General features: G+C 43.5%; 2 protein-coding genes across 4 annotated transcripts in view; one reads left to right on the top strand and one right to left on the bottom strand.

Moving 5' to 3' along the window:
- Nucleotides 1-16,060, bottom strand: part of LOC100603217 (spermine synthase-like) — a 58,117-nt gene extending 42,057 nt beyond the window's left edge. Inside the window, 2 exon segments of the mRNA XM_030804322.1 lie at nucleotides 12,091-12,181; nucleotides 15,968-16,060. Coding sequence (XP_030660182.1) covers nucleotides 12,091-12,181; nucleotides 15,968-16,060 — 184 coding nt within the window.
- A 3,460-nt stretch (nucleotides 16,061-19,520) lies between these two features.
- The window catches only part of SMAP1 (small ArfGAP 1), a 198,770-nt gene continuing 198,366 nt past the window's right edge, over nucleotides 19,521-19,924 (top strand). For 2 of the 3 annotated variants that reach the window (XM_030809387.1, XM_030809391.1), the window contains exon 1: nucleotides 19,521-19,922. In XM_030809387.1, coding sequence (XP_030665247.1) covers nucleotides 19,805-19,922 — 118 coding nt within the window. In that variant the 5' untranslated portion in view covers nucleotides 19,521-19,804. The remainder of the gene's footprint in view (nucleotides 19,923-19,924) is intronic. The other variant, XM_030809388.1, reaches the window with a different exon arrangement.

The following is a 19,924-nucleotide window of genomic DNA, read 5'->3' as shown; positions in this document are numbered from 1 at the left end:
TAGTACTGGAAGCTGGAAAATGTAAGATCAAGGCATCAGCTGATTCGGTGTCCAGTAAGGGCCTGTTCCTCAAAGATGGGACCTTCTCTACATCCTCATATGGTCGAAGAGGCTCTCTGCTCCCTTAGGCCAATTTTATTACTACCCTTATCCTGTTTATAAGGGTGGAGCCCTCGTGACTTAATCACTGTCCCAAGGGCCCCAACTCTCTATCATTTCAATGGGGATTAGGTTTCAACATGAGTCTTGGAGAGACAATTCAGACCATATCAAACATGGACGGAGTTTCCAGGGTTGAAGCTCCTAGCGTCCAATCTCACTACTGCTCTTCTCTCACTATTCCCCAGCTTTTAAGTCCTGTATTGGAGTTTTTAAAGAACTGAGATATCTCTTTCCTCTTTACCTACATTCTTAGTAAAACCTCGGACTGAAACTCCTTCTCCATGCCCTGCCCTCCTTTGGCTAACCCATCATTGGACTTTCAGGTTAGAGATCAGCTTCCCTGACCACATCCTGCCCCACTAAGAAATAAAAACAAACCAAAAAACTCCAAAGATACTAGCAACAGCAACAAATTTATAACCTGTTCACAGTTTTCCCACAGCATCCTGCACTTATGCTTGAAATAGCACCTGTACTCTATTAAAATCACCTGTTTACTTGGGGGTGGGGCAGGTCTCCCCTGTTGGACAGTAACATTCTTGAGAACACTGTTCATCTTTATATGCCATTATGTTAAAGAAGTATCGGACACAGTTTTTTTCATCAAGAAATTTGCAATCCATTAGTAGAAAAGAGGCATATTTAAAGCCAACAATACAAAATACACATAATTACATAAAGTACAAAATACACATAATTAAGTTCAAAATTGTTTGGTATAATTATTAGATCATTATATAGACAAGGCGGATCCATGAAGGCTGGAGCCATTTCAGAAGTCTTCATGGGGAAGTTGAGATTAGAATCAGTCAGATGTTGGCATAGCCTTAGGACTGGGGAGGAGAGTAGGGGGCGGTGTTCTAGGATGACAGAGTAAAATGAACAAAAATGTGGAAGATGAGGTGAGCTTTAAAAAATGGGTAAAATTCACCAGATGGAGAAGGCTGGGACATGGAGAAGGAATCTCAAGTAGAGGTCACAGCAAGAATGAAGCATAAGGAAAGAACTAGCTTGATAGAAAGAACACTGAGTAGTATTCTATGGTGAAAAGTACTTTAGATTAGACTTGATGGGAAACAAATCATTGTAGGTTCATAACTGCCATGGTGGTTTCTTACTTCTCATGACTCCCGAGGAATCACTCGTCCCATGCTCCCTGCTTTTATATCATTGCCTCCCAAGTTTACTCTGAGCTTGGACATGTGACTTGCTTTGGTCAATAGGATATTAGCCAATATGACCTTTAGTGCATTGGGCTTTGTCTTTTTTTTTTTTTTTCAGATGGAGTTTCACTCTTGTTGCCCAGGCTGGAGTGCAATGGAGGCGTGATTTCGGCTCACTGCAACCTCTGCCTCCCGGGTTCAAGTGAGTCTCCTGCCTCAGCCTCCCGAGTTGCTAGGATTACAGGCATGTGCCACCATGCCCAGCTAATTTTTCATTTTTAGTGGAGGTGGGGGTTTCTCCATGTTGGTCAGGCTGGTCTCGAACCCCCCCGACCTCAGGTGATCCACCCGCCTCGGCCTCCCAAAGTGCTGGGATTACAGGCATGAGCTACTGAGCCTGGCCTTGTCTTTTGTAATGGTGCTTTTGCTGTGTGAGCAAGCTTAGGCTAGTCTCCTTGGGGAGAGAGAAAACCAAATGAAGAGAGGGGCCTGGCTGTGCCAGTCATTCCAATCATCCAGGCTTGGAGGCCATCAGGAAACCAGCCAGCCCAGTTGAGTCACCAGAAAATTAAAATCACATAAGTGACTTCAGGTGAGACAACAGAAGAACTATCTAGCTAAGACCAGCCATAATTGTTGATCCATGGAATTGTGAGCAGTAAAATGGTCATTGTTTTAAGCTACTAAGGTTGATCTCTGCTTGCCTCCCAAGCCTGGCCTAAGTTGTAGTTTTAAGCTACTAAGTGGTTTGTTACATAACAGTAAATAAATGATACAAATTTTAAGATTAAAGATTTTCACCTGTCTCTCTAGGGGGCTCCTTTTCAGACACCTGTGCAGGTTCATCCTGCTTGGCTTAAATTAATACTTAATAAATATTGACGTTCCTCAAGGCTCAATCCAAGGCCATCTTCTGTTTTTACTCAGTTATTCCTTCTTATGTGATTTATTCTACTTCCATAGCTTCTTTAGTGTGATAATATATTACCATGTTTAGGCCGGGTGCTGTAGCTCACGCCTGTAATCCCAGCAGTTTGGGAGGCCGAGGAGGGCAGATCACGAGGTCAAGAGATCGAGACCATCCTGGGCAACATAGTGAAACCCCGTCTCTACTAAAAATACAAAAATTAGCCAGGTGTGGTGGCACGTGCCTATAGTCCCAGCTACTCGGGAGGGGGGGCGGGGTGAGGCAGGAAAATCACTTGAACCCGGGAGGCGGAGGTTGCAGTGAGCCAAGATTGCGCCACTGTACTCCAGTCTGGCCTGGTAACAGAGCAAGGCTCTGTCTCAAAAAATGTATGTATATATTACCATGTTTATACTTTCTTTCTTTCTTTTGTTTTTGAGAAGAAGTCTTGCTCTTGTCCCCCAGGCTGGAGTGCAATGGTGCGATCTCGGCTCACTGCAACCTCCACCTCCCAGGTTCAAGCGATTCTCCTGCCTCACCCTCCCGAGTAGCTGGGATTACAAGCATGTGTCACCATGCCCGGCTAATTTTTATATTTTTAGTAGAGATGGGGTTTCACCATGTTGGCCAGGCTGGTCTCGAACCCCTGACCTCAGGTGATCCACCTGCCTCGGCTTCCCAAAGCGCTGGGATTACAGGCATGAGCCACCACGCCCGGCCATGTTTATACTTTCAATCACTGATGTATACTTCCAGCCCAGACCTCTTCTCTGAGCTCCAGACTCAGATATCCAACTGTATGCCTGACAGCTTTTTTTTGTTTAAGACAGGGTCTCACTTCAGTTGCCCACGCTGGAGTGCAGTGATGCGATCTTGGCTCACCGCAGCCTCAACTTCCTGGGCTCAGGTGACTTTCCTACCTCAGCCTCCTGAGTAGCTGGGACTATAGGTGCACGCCACCATGCCCGGCTAATTTTTTGTATTTTTAGTAGAGACGGGGTTTTGCCATGTTGGCCAGGCTGGTCTCAAACTCCTGGACTCAAGCAATCCACCTGCCTTGGCCTCCCAAAGTGCTGAGATTACAGGCTTGAGCCACTGTGTCAGGCCCTATTTGTATATTTCAAAGGCACTTCAGACATATGATCACCCTAGAACATACCTCTGGGTGTTGCCCTGCTCAGTGAATGGCACCATCCACCTAAGCTGCACAAGCAGAAACTTCAGAGTCAATCTTGATACCTCCTTCTCCCTTACTGCCTCTATTGTCCATTACCAAGTCTTGTTGATTTTATCTTGTTAAATTTCTCAAATTCACCTACTTCTTACTATCTCTATAACCACAATCCTGGCTGGGCGAGATGGCTCATGGCTGTAATTCCAGCACTTTGGGAGGCCGAGGTGGGCAGATCACCTGAGGTCAGGAGTTCAAGACCAGCCTGGTCAACATGGTGAAACCCCATCTCTACTAAAATAAAAAAATTAGCTGGGAGTGGTGGCACATGCCTGTAATCCCAGCTACTCAGGAGGCTGAGGCAGGAGAATCACTTGAACTTGGGAGGCAGAGCCTGCAGTGAGCCGAGATCATGCCACTGCATTCCAGCCTGGGTAACAGAGTGAGACTCCATCTCAAAAGAATAAAAAAATAAAAAAAAAAACCACCATCCTAATCCAACTATCGTCATCTCTTCTAGACCACTGCCAAAGGTACTTAACTGGTCTCCCTACATCTGCTCTTGCCTGCATCCAGTGTTTTCCCTACACTGCTGCCAAGGTTTTTTTTTCCCTCAAAACATAAATCTGATCATGTCAGTCAGAGTTCATAATACTCCAATAACTTCCTATTACTCTTGGTATAAAGATAATTCCATAATTGCAATTTATCTTATTTAACAAAGCTGTGTTAATTCAAGTTCTCCAAGAAGCAGATGCTAAGATGGGATTAGAACTGAAAGATGTTTATTGGGGGGACGTCTATAAAAATAAATAGGAGAAGGAGAATGCAGAAGAACTTTCAGACTGTGATGCAGGTCTAACACCTGTGGAAGAGAGGGGGCAGGAAGGAAGATTTGGGTAGGAAGAGGCTCCGATTGGGTAGGAAGAGGCAGCAAAGTTCTGAGAAAGTTTTGGCCAGGCCAACAGGGGTCTTTGAGGCAACATTGCCTGTTAAAGGAGTCTCTTGTCTTATATTAGTTGCCTTCCGTCACCCTCCCTACCAGTGCCCATGCTTGTTATTGGTTGGGAGCAGCCCAGGGGAAGCATGGCCTTGGTGCAAACACAAGGGCGGACTCAGGAGAGCAATGGCTGAGACTGTCAGTTGCCTGTGCTCCCCTGTGGCAGAAGAGCTGAGTGGTAGGCTTTTATGATCACTGTAAAGCCCTGCATGGTTTGATCTCTGCTTACCTCCCCAGCCTGGCCTTGTACCATGCAGCCCTTTGTGGTCTCAGTATCAATACAAGTCTTTTGTTACCTCCTTGAACATAAATATTATGTGTTTCCAACCCCTCTCCCCAATACAGAAACTATGTTCATTCCTATCAATCTTTTTTTATTTTTAAGAGACAGGGTCTCGCCCTGTCACCCAGGCTAGAGTGAAGTGGCACAGGCATGACTTATTGGAGCTTGAATTCCTGGGCTCAAGCAATCCTCTTGCCTCACCCTCCCAGGTAGCTGGGACTACAGGCATGTGCCACCATGCCCTGCTAATTTTTAAATTTTTTGTAGAGACATGGTCTTGCTATGTTGTCCAGGCTGGTCTTCAGCTCCTGGGCTCAATTAAATCCTCCTGCCTTGGCCTCCCAAAGTGTTGGGATTACAGGTGTGAATCACCATGCCTAGCCCCCATTAATCTTTTAGCTGCCAGCTCAGTTGTCTCTTTGCTTCAGAAGATTTCTATGACTGGGGCCAAATCTCCCTTTCACATGTCCTTATAGCACCTTCTTGCTTTCTTTCCTAGCAATTTTTGTGTGATTATTTGATTACTGTCTGTCTTCTTCCCTAGACTGTGAGATACTTAAGACTAGAGGGTGTATTTTTTATTTGTGAATTTATCTCCAGTGAGGAGCATATGGTCCATGCTCAAAATATTTTTGTTGAATGAATGAATATAGGAAAGGAGACTCAAGTCCCTGATCTGCAAGTACTTTGGGCACTTTTGGCCTTTTCAGCTGCTTTATCTGCATTAGGCTGATGAACAAGTAATAACCCTGCCCTTTGATCTGAAATTTGCAGAATGGCATTAAGTAAATTTGGGTCAGGGGGAGTGTGGAAACAAAGAGGCCCAGACGGGTGTGAGAAACTGATACATTAAATTAGAGGAGACATTTTAAAGAACAAAATGATGTGATTAGGTCATTTATTGGACGTTTCTTTTTTCGGAATAAGTCAAAGATGACTCTAAGGTCTCAAGCCAGACAACTGGGATCATAAAATTACTAATGTGAGAAGCAGGAATGTTGGAAGGTGGTGCCTGAATAAGGAAGGAGATGAGTTTGGTTTTGGAGATTGACTTCTAAAGCAAGCTAGGCATTCCTTGTAGAAATGTAGGAGGCTGATATGAGAGGTTTTTTTGTTTGTTTGTTTTTGAGACTTAGTCTTACTCTGTCGCCCAGGCTAGAGTGCAGTGGCACGATCTCAGCTCACTGCATCCTCTGCCTCCCAGGCTCAAGAAATTCTCCTGCCTTAGCCTCCTGAGTAGCTGGGATTACAGGCACCTGCCTTATTTGAGAAGTTTGAAGTCCACAGAGTGTGTCCTTCTCCAAGAGGCTTGCCATGGCAGCTACATCTTAGTTGGGCAAGGAGACAGGCGTAGCTTGCCCTCAACATGCACTGGGAGGAACAAGGGAGATAGCCTGAGAGGCAATACCATGGAGAGAAGGAAAATGTGGATTTGGCATCAAGTAAACTAGATAGTCAGAGGAGCTGCCAGTGCAAAGCATCAAGACAGAGACGTGGAATCCAGGTGGCAGCTCACTGAATGGAAAATATGACTTCAGCAGAGATGGGAGGTTTGAAGAGGGTGACGGAAAGGAGACCCTGGAAACGATTCTCTGAGCCTCTGGGAGAGTGGCAGTCAAGGCTATCACGGGCTGTAGTTTTGGTCATGTGCAAGGGCAGACCCTGTATGCTAGTTCCTTTTTTTTTTTTTTTTTGAAGCAGAGTTTTTGCTCTGTTGCCCAGGCTGGAATGCAATGGTGCGATCTTGGCTTACTGCAACCTCCGCCTCCTGGGTTCCAGTGATTCTCCTGCCTTAGCCTCTTGAGTAGCTGGGATTACAGGCGCCTGCCACCACACCCAGCTAATTTGTGTATTTTCAGCAGAGATGAGGTTTTACCATGTTGGCTAGGCTGGTCTTGAACTCTTGACCTCAGGTGATCCAACGACCTCAGCCTCCCAAAGTGCTGGGATTACAGGCGTGAGCCGCTGCACCCAGCCCTATATGCTAGTTCCTGAGAGTAGAAGTGATGGTGGAAGCTATGAAAAGGCACAGTTCCTGAATACAGCACATGTCTTTTAGGAAAGAAGAGCAAGGGGCTGAGGACTCAGCACCAGCAATTGAGGGAAGAGAATGAAGAGGAGCAACTTTTAAGAGGCTCAGAGAAGGAGAGTTGGCATGCATTAGAGATTACACAGAAGAGCCAGGAGTAGAGTTCCAAAGAAGGATAAGGGGAAATGCTCAGCACAGAATCAAGAATAATGGGAAAAAACAAACCCAAATTATGCTCCATTTCCTGAAGGACCTATATGATACAATGTCCCCTAATATCTTTTTTCAATAGTCTTTCTTTTGAGGTATAATTTATGTACAATAAAATGCATAAATGTTAGGGATACAGTTCAATGATGTTTATGACTATATAAACCTGCGTATAATAATATAATAATATATTTAATATATAATATATATTAATATATATAATATATAATATATATAATTATATTATATATATTATAATATATATAATATAATAATTATATATATATTATATATAAATATAATATATAATAATATAATAATCACCCCCATTAAGATATAAGACACTTAACATTACCCCAGAAAGTTCCTTTCATATAACTTTCTAGTCACTCCTCATCCTTCTCCCTCCTGGACAATTATGGGTATGACTTCTATGGCCATATGTTAGTTTTGTTTGATCTAGAATGCCATATAAATAGAATCATACAGTATGTACTCTTTTCTGTAGGGCTTCTTTTATTCCACATAATAATTTTGAGATTCACCTACGTTATTTTGTGTGCCTGTAGTTTGTCTTTTTTTTTTTCTTTTTTATTTTTTTTTTTTTTTTTGAGACTGAGTTTTGCTCTTGTTGCCCAGGCTGGAATTCAATGGCACAATCTCAGCTCACTGCAGCCTCTCCCTCCCGGGTTCAAGCAGTTCTCCTGACTCAGCCTCCCCAGTAGCTGAAATTACAGGCATGCACCACCACACCCAGCTAATTTTGTAATTTTAGTAGAGAAAGGGTTTCTCCACATTGGTCAGGCTGGTCTTGAACTCCCGACCTCAGGTGATCTGCCTGCCTCGGCCTCCCAAATTGTTGGGATTACAGGTGTGAGCCACTGTGCCTGGCCTAGTTTGTCTTTTTAATTGATGAGTAATATTTCATTGAATAAATATATCATTATTTGTTTATCCATTCTCTTGTTTCTGAACATTTAAGTTATTTTCAGGTTTTGACTACTGTGACTAAAGCTATTATGAACATTCTTATATAAGTCTTTTTATGAATTTTTTTTTCATTTCTCAGAGTGGAATTTCTGGGTCACAGGAGAAGTGTATGTTTAACTTTAACTGACAAACTGGTTATAAAATTTTATGCTCCCAACAGCAATGAGAATACTAGTTGCCTCACTACCTACTTACTATTTGATATTATCATTCATTTTATTTTAGTCATTCTAGTAGGTATAAAGTGGCATTTCATTATAGTTTTTATTGTACAATTCCCTAATTACTAATGATGTCTCAGGAGCTTACTGGTTCTTCATGTATCTTTTTGAGATATCTCTTTAAGTCTTTTGCCATTTTAATAGGTTGTCTTTTTATTATTGACTTGCAGGTGCTCCTTATATATTCTCTAAATAAGTCCTTTGTATTTATCACATGTTACAAATATTTTCTCCAAATCTATAGCCTGCCTTTTGCCTTTTTCTCAATGGTGTCTTTTGAAGAGCAGAAATTTTAAATTTTAATAAAGTCTGATTTCAATTTTTTTCTTTTATGGTCAGTGCATCTTGTGTCCTAAAAAAACCTCTGCCTATCCTAAGGTGGCAACGAATAAATAACATTTTTAAACAATTTAAAATAAACCTATGCCTATTTCCTTTCCCTCTTGCTCCTAAAATTATGCTACTTTTAGTTTGGAATTACTGAGATGATATACACTATTTTGGTAAGAAGGTCAAGAATGAAAAATGGAAAATTTCATGTGTAAAATGTTTCATTCCAGCAAAGTTACCAAATCTCAAAGGCCTAGAAGAAAGGCCTAGAAATGAGTTCCTTTAAAGACTAGAAAAAGAAGCTAACTTTTTTAAGAGCATGCTGTCTTAGTCCATTTGAGCATCTATAACAAACTACCTTAGACTCGGTGGCATACAAAGGGCAAAAATTTATTGCTCACAGTTCTAGAGGCTGGGAAGACCAAGATCAAAGCACTTGCAGATTTGGTATCTAGTGAGGATCTATTCCCTGGTTCATAGATGAGGCCTTCTTGTTGCATCCTCAGTTGGTGGAAGGGGCCAACAAGCTCCCTTGGGCCTCTTTTATTTTTATATTTATTATTATTTTTTTGAGATGGAGTCTCGCTCTTGTTGCCTAAGCTGGAGTGCAATGGTGTGATCTCAGCTCACTGCAACCTCCACTTCCTGGGTTCAAGCGATTCTCCTGCCTCAGCCTCCCAAGTAGCTGCGATTACCGGCGCTCACCACCATGCTCAGCTAATTTTCATATTTTTAGTAGAGACAGGGTTTCACCATTTTGGCCAGGCTGGTCTTGAACTCCTGACCTCAGGTGATCCACCCACCCAAGCCTCCCAAAGTGCTGGGATTACAGGAGTGAGTCACTGCGCCAGGCCTTGGGCCTCTTTTAGAAGGGCACTAATACCATTAATTAGGACTCTGTCCAGATGACTTAATCACCTTCAAAGGCTCCACATCTATCAGATTGGGGGTTATGTTCCAACATGAAAATCTTGGGGGACACAAGCATTCAGACCATAGCACATTCCTCTTTACTTTCATCAAATGGTGCATGGCTCACTATCAATAATGTTGGTGCTCTACATAAATCTGTTCTATGACTTTTAAAATTTAACAAGCAAAAGAGGAATGCATTGGAAGACTTATGGGTGGTAGTCAAAGAATCTGAAGGAAAGCTAAAAAGCTAAGTCTTCAGAAGAAACAGGAGATAGAGTAGCTGTGAAGATCAAGAGAGCAGGATGAAATAGATGAACTGACGTCTACAGGGATGAATGATCTCCAGCTGTTTCTGTCTTTGGGTTAATCCCCTCAAGCTCGACTTGCAAGAGGAAGTACCTGAATGGCCTAATTTAATCACTGTATGGCCTAATTTGGTCACATGCCTAGTACAGACACCTTGGTTGACCGTCATGCCTTCGAAACTGTATTCAGTAGGGAAGGGGAATAGTTCCCCAAAGTAAAATTGGGGCAGTGCTGCTAGAAGAAGGGAGGAGGGACTCTGGGCAGACAAAAACAATAGGTGCTTATTATACCCTTAAAAAGGCAGAACATATATCTTCCAACTTGTGTTTATGTCTTTTGTCTTAAGTAGGCTGAAATTGCTTATTCACTTATCTTCCCTTCAAATAACCAGGCTTAAGTTAAATTACTGCCAAGTTTAGATTTGTGAAAGCCGAGTCTACCTGATTAACTTTCATCCCAGATCAGTTTTGTTGTTACTGTTTTAGATCTTGAAGTTGACAGTGTATTTCTGATTACTTAGAATTTATCTTTCAAAACTGAGAAGCAGAAACTCTGTGAAATCTAATCTTAAGTGGGGAAAAGGCAGAAACATGAAATAAAATATAACTTGACCAAGACTGGAAGTGAATTGGGAGTGACATAAACAGGATTTTTGTGCATTAGGGTTCCTTTTTTTAAAAAACGTCACTTCAGTCTCAGTGGCTTACATCTGTAATCTCAGCACTTTAGGAAGTCAAGGCAGGAGGATCCCTTGAAGCCAAGAGTTTGAGACAAGCCTGGGCAACATATTGAGACCCCATCTCTACACATTTTTTTTTTTAAATTAGTTGAGTGTGGTGGTATGTGCCTATAGCCTAGCTACTCAGGAGGCTGAGGCAGGAGGCTTCCTTAAGTCCAGGAGTTAGAAGCTGCAGTGAGTTTCGATGGTACCACTGTACTCCATCCTGGGTGACAGAGCAAGACCTTATCTCTAATTTAGAAAAAAAATGCTTAAAAAGTTATGTTTCTTCAATCTGCTTATCGAAGTTAAATGTTTTCACATGCAAGCACCTATATTGAACTTCATTTGCTCATTCATTCAGCAAACGTTTTTTAAGGGCTTGCCACCATGTGCATTAGTGGTATAGGCTCTGGAGATCTCTAAGGTGACAGTGAGGGAAGCTGATCCTCACTATAAAATATGGACAATAAACTACTTGAGGAGTGAGGGATCAGGCTACGACTCTTTTATTTACTAAGTTTTATCCCTAGTACCTATCACAGTGCTTGAAACATAGAAATAACTAAAAAATATATTGTAGTTGTTTTTTGAGACAGAGTCTCACTCTGTCGCCTAGGCTGGAGTGCAGTGGCGTGATCTCGGCTCACTGCAAGCTCTGCCTCCCAGGTTCACACCATTCTCCTGCCTCAGCCTCCTGAGTAGCTGGGACTATAGGCAGCCGCCACCATGCCTGGCTAATTTTTTAAATATTTTTTTAGTAGAGACAGGGTTTCACCATGTTAGGATGGTCTCAACCTCCTGACCTTGTGATCCACCTGCCTTGGCCTCCCAAAGTGTTGGGATTACAGGTGTGAACCACCACACCCGGCCAAAAATATATTGTTGAATGGATGACTAGATGAATGGGGAGAGCCGTCAACCTTCCTGTCAAAAGACTGGTGGGGGCCAGGCGTGATGGCTCACGCCTATGTTCCCAGCACTTTGGGAGGCCGAGGTGGGCGGATCATCTGAGGTCAGGAGTTTGAGACCAGCACGGCCAACTTGGTGAAACCCCGTCTCTACTAAAAAATATAGAAATTATCCGGGCATGGTGACGCGCACCTGTAATCCCAGCTACTCAAAGGCTGAGGCAGGACAATTGCTTGAACCCAGGAGGCAGAGATTGCAGTGAGCCGAGATCATGTCATTGCACTCCATCCTGGGCGACAAGAGTGAGACTCTGTCTCAAAAAAAAAAAAAAAAGACTGATGGGGTCAGGACTATATGGAGGATAATAAGAAGGGCAGGTTCAGGAAAATTTTCTGAGTTGTTTAATTCTGCTTCAGCAAAATGCTTCAAAGAATGGTTAGAGTTCCCACAGCCAAACTTGAGGCCTAGATACCCCTCTAATGGTTCCATCAGGCATCTGCCTTCAAATACATGTGTAAGTTGGTTTTCCTGTCTCCCTCGCAGGACTGCAGGGGTTGAATACGTTCTTCTGACTCCTTGTATTGAGCTTTTTTTTTGTGACTGGGGATACTGGTTGCCCATATGACCACTCAAAAAATTTCAGTGTCTCTGTACTGGAGGGTAAAAAGCTGAGAAATTGGCATTTTGGAAATTATATTTTCCTGGCAGTGGGAGGTTGTGTATTCTTATATAATAGGTACTTGCTTCATAATGTACATTTGGAAATAACTTACTTCCGAAGGAAGGTGGGGAAGAATTGTGTGGAAGTCGCAAATTTTCAACAGAGACCTCACTCTCCCCACACTGAGGAGAGTTCCTTGGTATCTGAGCATAAATTAAAAGAGTGCACCAGTTGGGCTAAGTTTTTAGGGAGCACAAACACACTAAGGTTCCCTGATGTTAACTTTTTTTTTTTTTTTTTTTGAGACGGAGTCTCGCTCTGTTGCCAGGCTGGAGTGCAGTGGTGTGATCTCGGCTCACTGCAATCTCCACCTCCCGGGTTCACGCCATTCTCCTCCCTCAGCCTCCCGAGTAGCTGGGACTACAGGCATGCACCACCACGCCTGGCTAATTTTTGTATTTTTAGTAGAGATGGGGTTTCACCATGTTGGCCAGGATGGTCTCGATCTCTTGACCTCATAATCCACCCGCCTCAGCCTCCCAAAGTGCTGGGATTACAGGTGTGAGCCACTGCGCCTGGCCCCCGATGTAACTTTTAAAGGCAAAACAAACAAAAATCTAGGGTCTTTCCTGGGTTTCCTCTTTTTGTGGGTGTGTATATGATGTTTGTTTACCTATATCCATAATAAATGTTCCTCTTTCCTCAATACCTATGTGTTCCTCTTGACTCAATACACTTGGTCTCTCTTTAACTCTTGTTATTGATGGGTCTAACTTGTTCTACTCTGTTTTCCATCTCAAGGGATAGCAAAGCTTATAAAAAACCAGGGCCTCAGTGCCAACAAGACATAACCTCAAAAGCCAGTTTTGCTATTTAATATCTAGGCTTTCAACCAAGATATCAATAACTTTCAACCAAGTACTTAACATCTCTGGGCCACAGTTTCTGTGCTGTTCAGTGATATTTCGGTTTCTCCTTCTAGGTAAATGGTAGGATTGTACTTCTGGTTCCCTTGATATTAGAAGGGTTCATGCATTTGCTTTGGCCAATGGCTTAAAAGTGGAAGTGGATATGTATTATTCCTGGGGAGAGACCTTTAAGAGTCATCTTCCTGCCTTTTCACTGAAAAGTAATAGAGACTTTATCAGCCTGGTACCAGAGTGATGACAACACAGGGTAGAATCCCTATGAGCCCAATGCTCACGTAGCATGACCAAGAAGAAAATTCTATTGTCTGAAGCCATTATGATTTTGAAGTTATTTGTTATCTCAACATGAAATACCGCATCCTGGCTGATGTTTCCTGATGTGAAAAATAGTATAATAAGATTGATTTCATTATTCCACAGTGGGAGATTAAAAAACACTGGTTCTTATTACTATTATGCTCATCCTCCCAGTTGTCTATACCTACTGCTCTTATCAGATGTTCTACCTACACCTGCATATTTGGCTCATTCTTGTCCATTTCACCTGACCTAAATTTTTTCCTTCATTTTCCTACTCCATCACTTTCCCTCTTTACTTATATCCTCTGTTGAATCCTGGTTCCACTGTAGTCAAACTCCCTAAACCTGTTTCTCATTTTTTTCCTCTGACCAGAAACAAATAATTAGAGTCAAAAGTGACCTCATCTCTCTAAGAATCTGCAAAAACAGACCCTTCAACTTCACTCCCCATCCAGCAAGCATCCATAGACACCTTGACTTCCAGGACTTAATCAGGACAAGTTCCTACACCCCTCTGAGAGGTGTCACTAGGCACTTCTCTTCATTTAGCTGTCAGCATCCTTTTCCTAACCACACCACATCACCTCAGGCCTCAAAGAAACCTATAATCATTGGTTGCTCCTACTTCACTTCTCACACACACTTTGGACGCTTTCCTTACTTTACACTCAATAGTTAACTCTAGCACTGCTTCCTATCCTTGTACCTTTTTTCTTTTTTCCCTTCTAACCGTCCCCATCCCTCCCTCAATATTTCATGGAACCCTCCAGACAATCAGAGGCTTTGGAAGCCTCACGAGATGATTTATCTTCTCTTGTTCCTGGGCTATGAAAGAAAACAATGAACTGTGCAGACCCATGACCACATGCTGTATGTACTATCTAAAATGGAAATAATTGACTTTTCTGGAATAGTTGGCAATGGTTGGTGTTCACCCTTTCTTCTTCAAAACCTTTCCTTCCCTGGCTTCTGGTTCTCTGCTGTTTTCAATGGTTCACCTTTCTCTGTCCACTCCTCATCTAGTAGGCAATCCCCAGAATTTTGTCTTTAGGTCTCTTCTCTCCTTTGTCTACGTGCTTTCTCTGGGGGAATGTCATCCATCTTTACAGCTTCTATGACCCTTTAAATGCAAATAATTCCCAAATGACTTTTACCAGCAGTAACTCCTCTCCAGAGTTCTAGAATTCAATATACAGTGTCTCATTAGACACATGAAGCTGGATGTCCTAGGCACATCTTAAACTTAACATGTCCCCAAGCAAATGCTACTTCTCCCCGACCCCAAATCTGGACTATCTCTTTTATTCTTTCTTGTTTTTTCAGTGTCCTCTTTTTACTGTTTTGCAGAAAAATGCCCAATATACAACATGATTGCAAATATTTGGCTATGCAAAAGAGGAGATAGTGCTCAAATACAAATGGGAGACATGACTTTTTAAAAAATAAATATTTGCTTGGCATGGTGGCTCACATCTGTAATCCCAGCACTTTGGGAAGCCGAGGCGGGTGGATCACCTGAGGTCAGGAGTTCGAGACCAACCTGGCCAACATAGTGAAACCCCATCTCTACTAAAAATACAAAAAATTAGCTGGGTGTGGTGGCAGGTGCCTGAAATCCCAGCTACCAGGGAGGCTGAAGCAGGAGAATTGCTTGAACCTGGGAGGCAGAGGTTGCAGTAAGCCAAGATTGTGCCATTGCACTCCAGCCTGGGCAACGAGAGTGAAACTCCATCTCAAAAAAATAAAAAATAAAATAAATACAAAATAAATAAATATTTAAACACAATTTGGGTTCTACAAGTGCCTGGACTACAGGTCTGTTTGAAGGAGCTGCCTTGTTTGTGGACCCATGGTGATGTCATAATTATCGCCAGTAATCAATGCATGGATTCAGGGTGCCAATGGTTGAATATGATCATGGTGAACTCCTTTTCTAAAGCCTTCTCTAGCCCTCTACAGATGTACTATGGCCAGGACCAAGAAAATGAAATTTCTCAAAGGTCAGTGGTCCATAACAGTTAAGTATGCTACATGATTCTCTTGGTTTTCATTTCTAGTGAGGAAACACACTTACTCTTCTTCAATTCTACATACAGGACAGGCCTAAAAGCTCCTCCCATATCTCTGAGAACATTAGACCATGCACTCTTGAAGAAGGCTTTCCCTTTTCCTCCTTAAAAATCTTCCTCCAGCAATTGAGGGTTCCCATGTGCAGTATGTTGGCTCCTTTGGGTCTGCACAGGGCCAAATGGGTAGAAGGTCATGTTGGCCACACCACCACAGTCTGGGCAATCATCTGGCTCACCATGATGTGGTGGTCTTGGAGTCAGGGAGCATGCCTTAGGCCTTCAGGCTGCCCAGAAAAGGATGATGCCCTGCACAGAGATGCTGAAGCCCTGGTACAGGCCCCAGATCCCATCAGACTTACTTATCTTCACCAGACAGTCTCCTAGGTCTTTGAACCTAAATCCCAGATCTGTATACGATTTCTCAACATTGACCACCAGATGGGTTCTGGCAAAATCCAGCAAGTACACAAAGCAGAGACAGGTGGCTCTGGCCGCCTTGTTGGAGGCCAGATTGTGGGCAAAACAGCTCTAGAACTGTGTGTGTTCATCCATACTCCCAGGAATAGCTGTGTCTGCTTATCCTTGAATGCGACGTTGACGGCTTGCTTAAGGAAGTAGTCCACAATTCCTGTGCACTGCTGTCAGCTGTCACCTGCTTCCTAGCGCCTTGCGTCTGCTACAGCAGCTTCACCTGCTCAATCAGGGCCACAACTATCTTGGCGATGGCAGCAGCAATGCCACCAGCCAGATGGTCCTTGGCAAAGAAGATGGCCTGTTGTGTCATGGTTGCAGAGCAGGAAGCTGAGCACATGGAGAACTGGGAGGATTAGTGCTGCTGGCTCAGCCCTGTGACTGCTGGACCCAGAGGCCTACCCCTTCTATTCTTGATCTGGGTTAATGGCATCACCATTTACCTTTCTCCCAACTTAGAAAGCTTGATGTTATTCTCACCTTCTTTCTCTTGCCCTCCACATACAGTCAGCTGCCAAATCTTGCTGCTTCTAATTTTAAAACATCATTTGATTCTGTCTCTCTCAAACCCTATGCTACTTGCTTAAAATAGGCCTTCATCATATCTTCTTTGGACTGTTATTGAGACAGCCCTGTAATCTGTTCCCTTGATAAGTTTTTCCCCACCATGTTCTCCATACTGCCACTGTATGGAGAGTTACTGAGAAGAAAGCTTATCACGTCATTTTTCCGTGTAAAAGCTTCTATTGGTTCTATAAACCCATGAGGTTCAAACTCTGTTGCTTGGCTACAAAGCTCTTAACCCTCTGGTGGCAATCTACCTCTCCATCTTGTTTCCTTTCCTACCTTCATGTTCTCCAAACACATTCTAGGTTTCTTGGGCCTCATATCCTCACTACTTCTAGCATATAACCCTGAACTTTCAGAAGTCCATACGTGTTTTTTAAAGCAATTCCTTTCTCTCCACTCCACCCCCATTCACTTGAAAAATTCCCCCATCTGTTAAAAGCCAAGTTTAAGCATCACCTCCTCCGTGAAACTTTCCCAGATTTTCCCAGGCTACTGGATGTTCTGTTCCTTTTGCTCCCAGAACACTTTATAATTGCTATAGACTTTACAGTGTAGTCCTTTCCTATTTACATATTTGTAGCTCATAGTAGACTGTAAGCTTCTGATTATTAGTGTACTAGATAGAAGTTGTTTAATAAATACTGGTGAATAAATGCAATGTTGTTTTCTTCCCAAGATGTTTTGGGGACCAGTCTTTCTTCCTACTATAGTCTTAAAATACAATCAACTCAAATTTAGATTTTAATAGCCTCTAAGCTGACCATCTAGAACCACACTATTCAATAATGTATCCACTAGTCACATGTGGCTGCTGAACATTTGAAATTCAGCTACTCCAGACTGGGCGCAGTGCCTCACGCCTGTAATCCCAGCACTTTGGGAGGCCAAGGTGTGAGGATAGCTTGAGGCTAGGAGTTCAAGACCATGCTGGCCCACATAGTGAGACCCCATGGACCAGCAGGGTCTCGAACTCCTAGCCTTAATTTTTTGATAATTTCTTTATTAAAAAATAAATCCAGCTACTCCAAAATGAAATGAGCTGTGTTATACAGCATTTTGAAGACAATATGAAAAGAAGAATGGAAAATATGCCATTTTTTATATTACATCTTAATATTTTGGATACATTGAGTTAAATAAAATGTATTAGTAAAATGTATTTTATGTTTCTTTTTCTGTTTTTAAATGTGGCTACTGTATTATTTAAAGTTATACGTGTGGCACGCAAGTATTTGTACTGGACATCGCTGTGACCCTTCAATCCAACCTGAAGGTTGTTTTTTGGTGGTAAACCTGTATTCTGTTTTTCTGAGTCCTTACAGTGCTGAACAGAATTTTTGTAGGGAGGAGAGGTACTCAAAAAATGGTGTTTGTTTACTGGGTACTGCAGGACTAACTTCCCCAAAAGATCCTTTTTATTATGCTATTATCCTACTTGAAGAATCTACAGGTTTTCTTTTTCTTTTTTTGGGGGGAGTGGGTGGGGAAGGAGTTTTGCTCTTGTTGCCCAGGCTGGAGTGCAGTGGCCTGATCTCTGCTCACTGCAACCTCTGCCTCCCGGGTTCAAGCGATTCTCCTGCCTCAGTCTCCTGAGTAGCTGGGATTAAACAGGCATGCGCCACTACACCCAGCTAATTTTGTATTATCAGTAGAGACGGGGTTTCTCCATGTTGGTCAGGATGGTCTCGAACTCCCCACCTCAGGTGATCCGCCTGCCTCCCAAAGTGCTGGGATTACAGGCGTGAGCCACTGTGCTCAGCCAAAATCTACAGGTTTTCTACTGTCAATTGCATCAAGGCCAGACTACTTTGTCTGGCTTCCCAAGTCTTCCATAACCCCATCATAGTTTACTTATGCAGCCTTATCTCTCACTCTGTCCTAAGTAGTACCTTTTGTTCCAGTCTGTTTTCCAAGGTACTTCAGGTCTTCATGCTTTTGTGCATGCTGCTCTTTCTTAATATCTCCCTCCCCAGTCCCCATCTAAATCAAGCATATCTTCAGGACAAGGCTCATAAGTTCTACCTCCCACATAATGTTTTTTTCTGTTCATTGGAACTCACCAATATCTCCCTAGTTGTTATTTGTCAGAGCTATGTAGTAGAAGCTCTAATTTGTTTAATTACTGAGCATCTTCATTGCCATATCCATTCAATTTAATTTCACAAACATTTTTGAGCCCCTGTGCCAAGAACAGGGCTAGGTAGCAATGAGGGTCACTTTTATGCAGGGCCAGCGGCTAAAAATTGGCCTTACTAAAAAGTGTAAGACCGACTCTTGCTCATTGCCTTTCTTAGCATCTGCTTCACTGCAGGCAAGGACTGTGTTTATTCGGCTTGCATAAGCCCCATATTAGAACTTCCTCATAATATACAACATGCCAAATCACTGAAACTGCGTCACCCAGAGTTCAAACTTCATGAGCCTGGATTAGGGTCTGGGTTCCAATGTAAAGTGTTTTCTTTCTTTAGTTCTCTTTCTCTTGCATTAAAGATCACTATTTACACAGCTTCTTGTTAAAGTATCACCGCCTAGTATTTGGGTTCCTGGTCACACTTTCCCCCTTATGGAAGGGCTTAACTGCCAGGTCTTTCAGACTCTGGAGCCAGACTGCTTTGGATTTGAATCTCAACTCCTCCACTAGTAGTTCTGTAACCTGGTCAGGTTACTTAACTTCTCTATGCCTCACTTTCCTCCCCTGTGTAATGAGGATAACACATCATAAGGTTGGGGAAAGGGTTAAATGAGCTAACAGTTCGTTGAACAGAGTAATCACTCAATGAAATGTTATCCCTTAATACATGTCACTACTAGATTATTTCTCGCCCTTAAAAATGTAAGAGACCGTTTTTCCTCTTTTATTCCATCCGTGTCTCCAGCTTCTAAATTGCAGGCGAATAAACCTCGAATGAGTAAACGAACCCACCCAGTCGCTAGTTATTTCTGCATTTCCAGTGTTGTGCCAGCAAGAGCAAAGGCAAATGGGCAAGTCAAAGTAGCCTTCTTGTAAACGGTCTTCCATTACTGGGTTTTACTCGAGGCCCTCGCGGACCATCACATCTCAAAAGGGGGTAAAACTCGTATGAGGCAGTGCCAGCTAGCTTTCGGGAATCACCTTGGGCAGAAGGCCTTTTTGCAGAAAGACTCGGAAGCCCGGGCGCCGCACGTTCGGCGCATGCGCAGCGTGCCCGGCGCCCGGGTTCCTTCCTCCGCGCCACCCGGAAGCCTCGGCGCGACCCAGTCCCCCTCCCCCTCCCCTTGCCGGCTCGGGTGGTGCGTGCCGGCAGGCCGGGCAAGGAGGCGGGACACGTCGGCGCTACCACCACCGCCGCCGCCGCCCCTCCTCCAGTTCCAGCTGCCGCTGCCGCCGCCGCTTCCTGGGCTGAGTCCGCCCGCGGTCCCGGCGGCGCCAGGTGCGTTCACTCTGCCCGGCTCCAGCCAGCGTCCGCCGCCGCCGTAGCTGTCCCGGGCTCCTCGCCCCGCTGCCGAGATGGCGACGCGCTCCTGTCGGGAGAAGGCTCAGAAGCTGAACGAGCAGCACCAGCTCATCCTGTCCAAGCTTCTGAGGGAGGAGGACAACAAGTACTGCGCCGACTGCGAGGCCAAAGGT

Source organism: Nomascus leucogenys, chromosome 3 (assembly GCF_006542625.1).
Source record: "Nomascus leucogenys isolate Asia chromosome 3, Asia_NLE_v1, whole genome shotgun sequence".
NCBI classification, from domain to species: domain Eukaryota; kingdom Metazoa; phylum Chordata; class Mammalia; order Primates; family Hylobatidae; genus Nomascus; species Nomascus leucogenys.
Note: the sequence above shows the minus strand (reverse complement) of the source record. Positions and strands in the feature narration are given on the sequence as shown.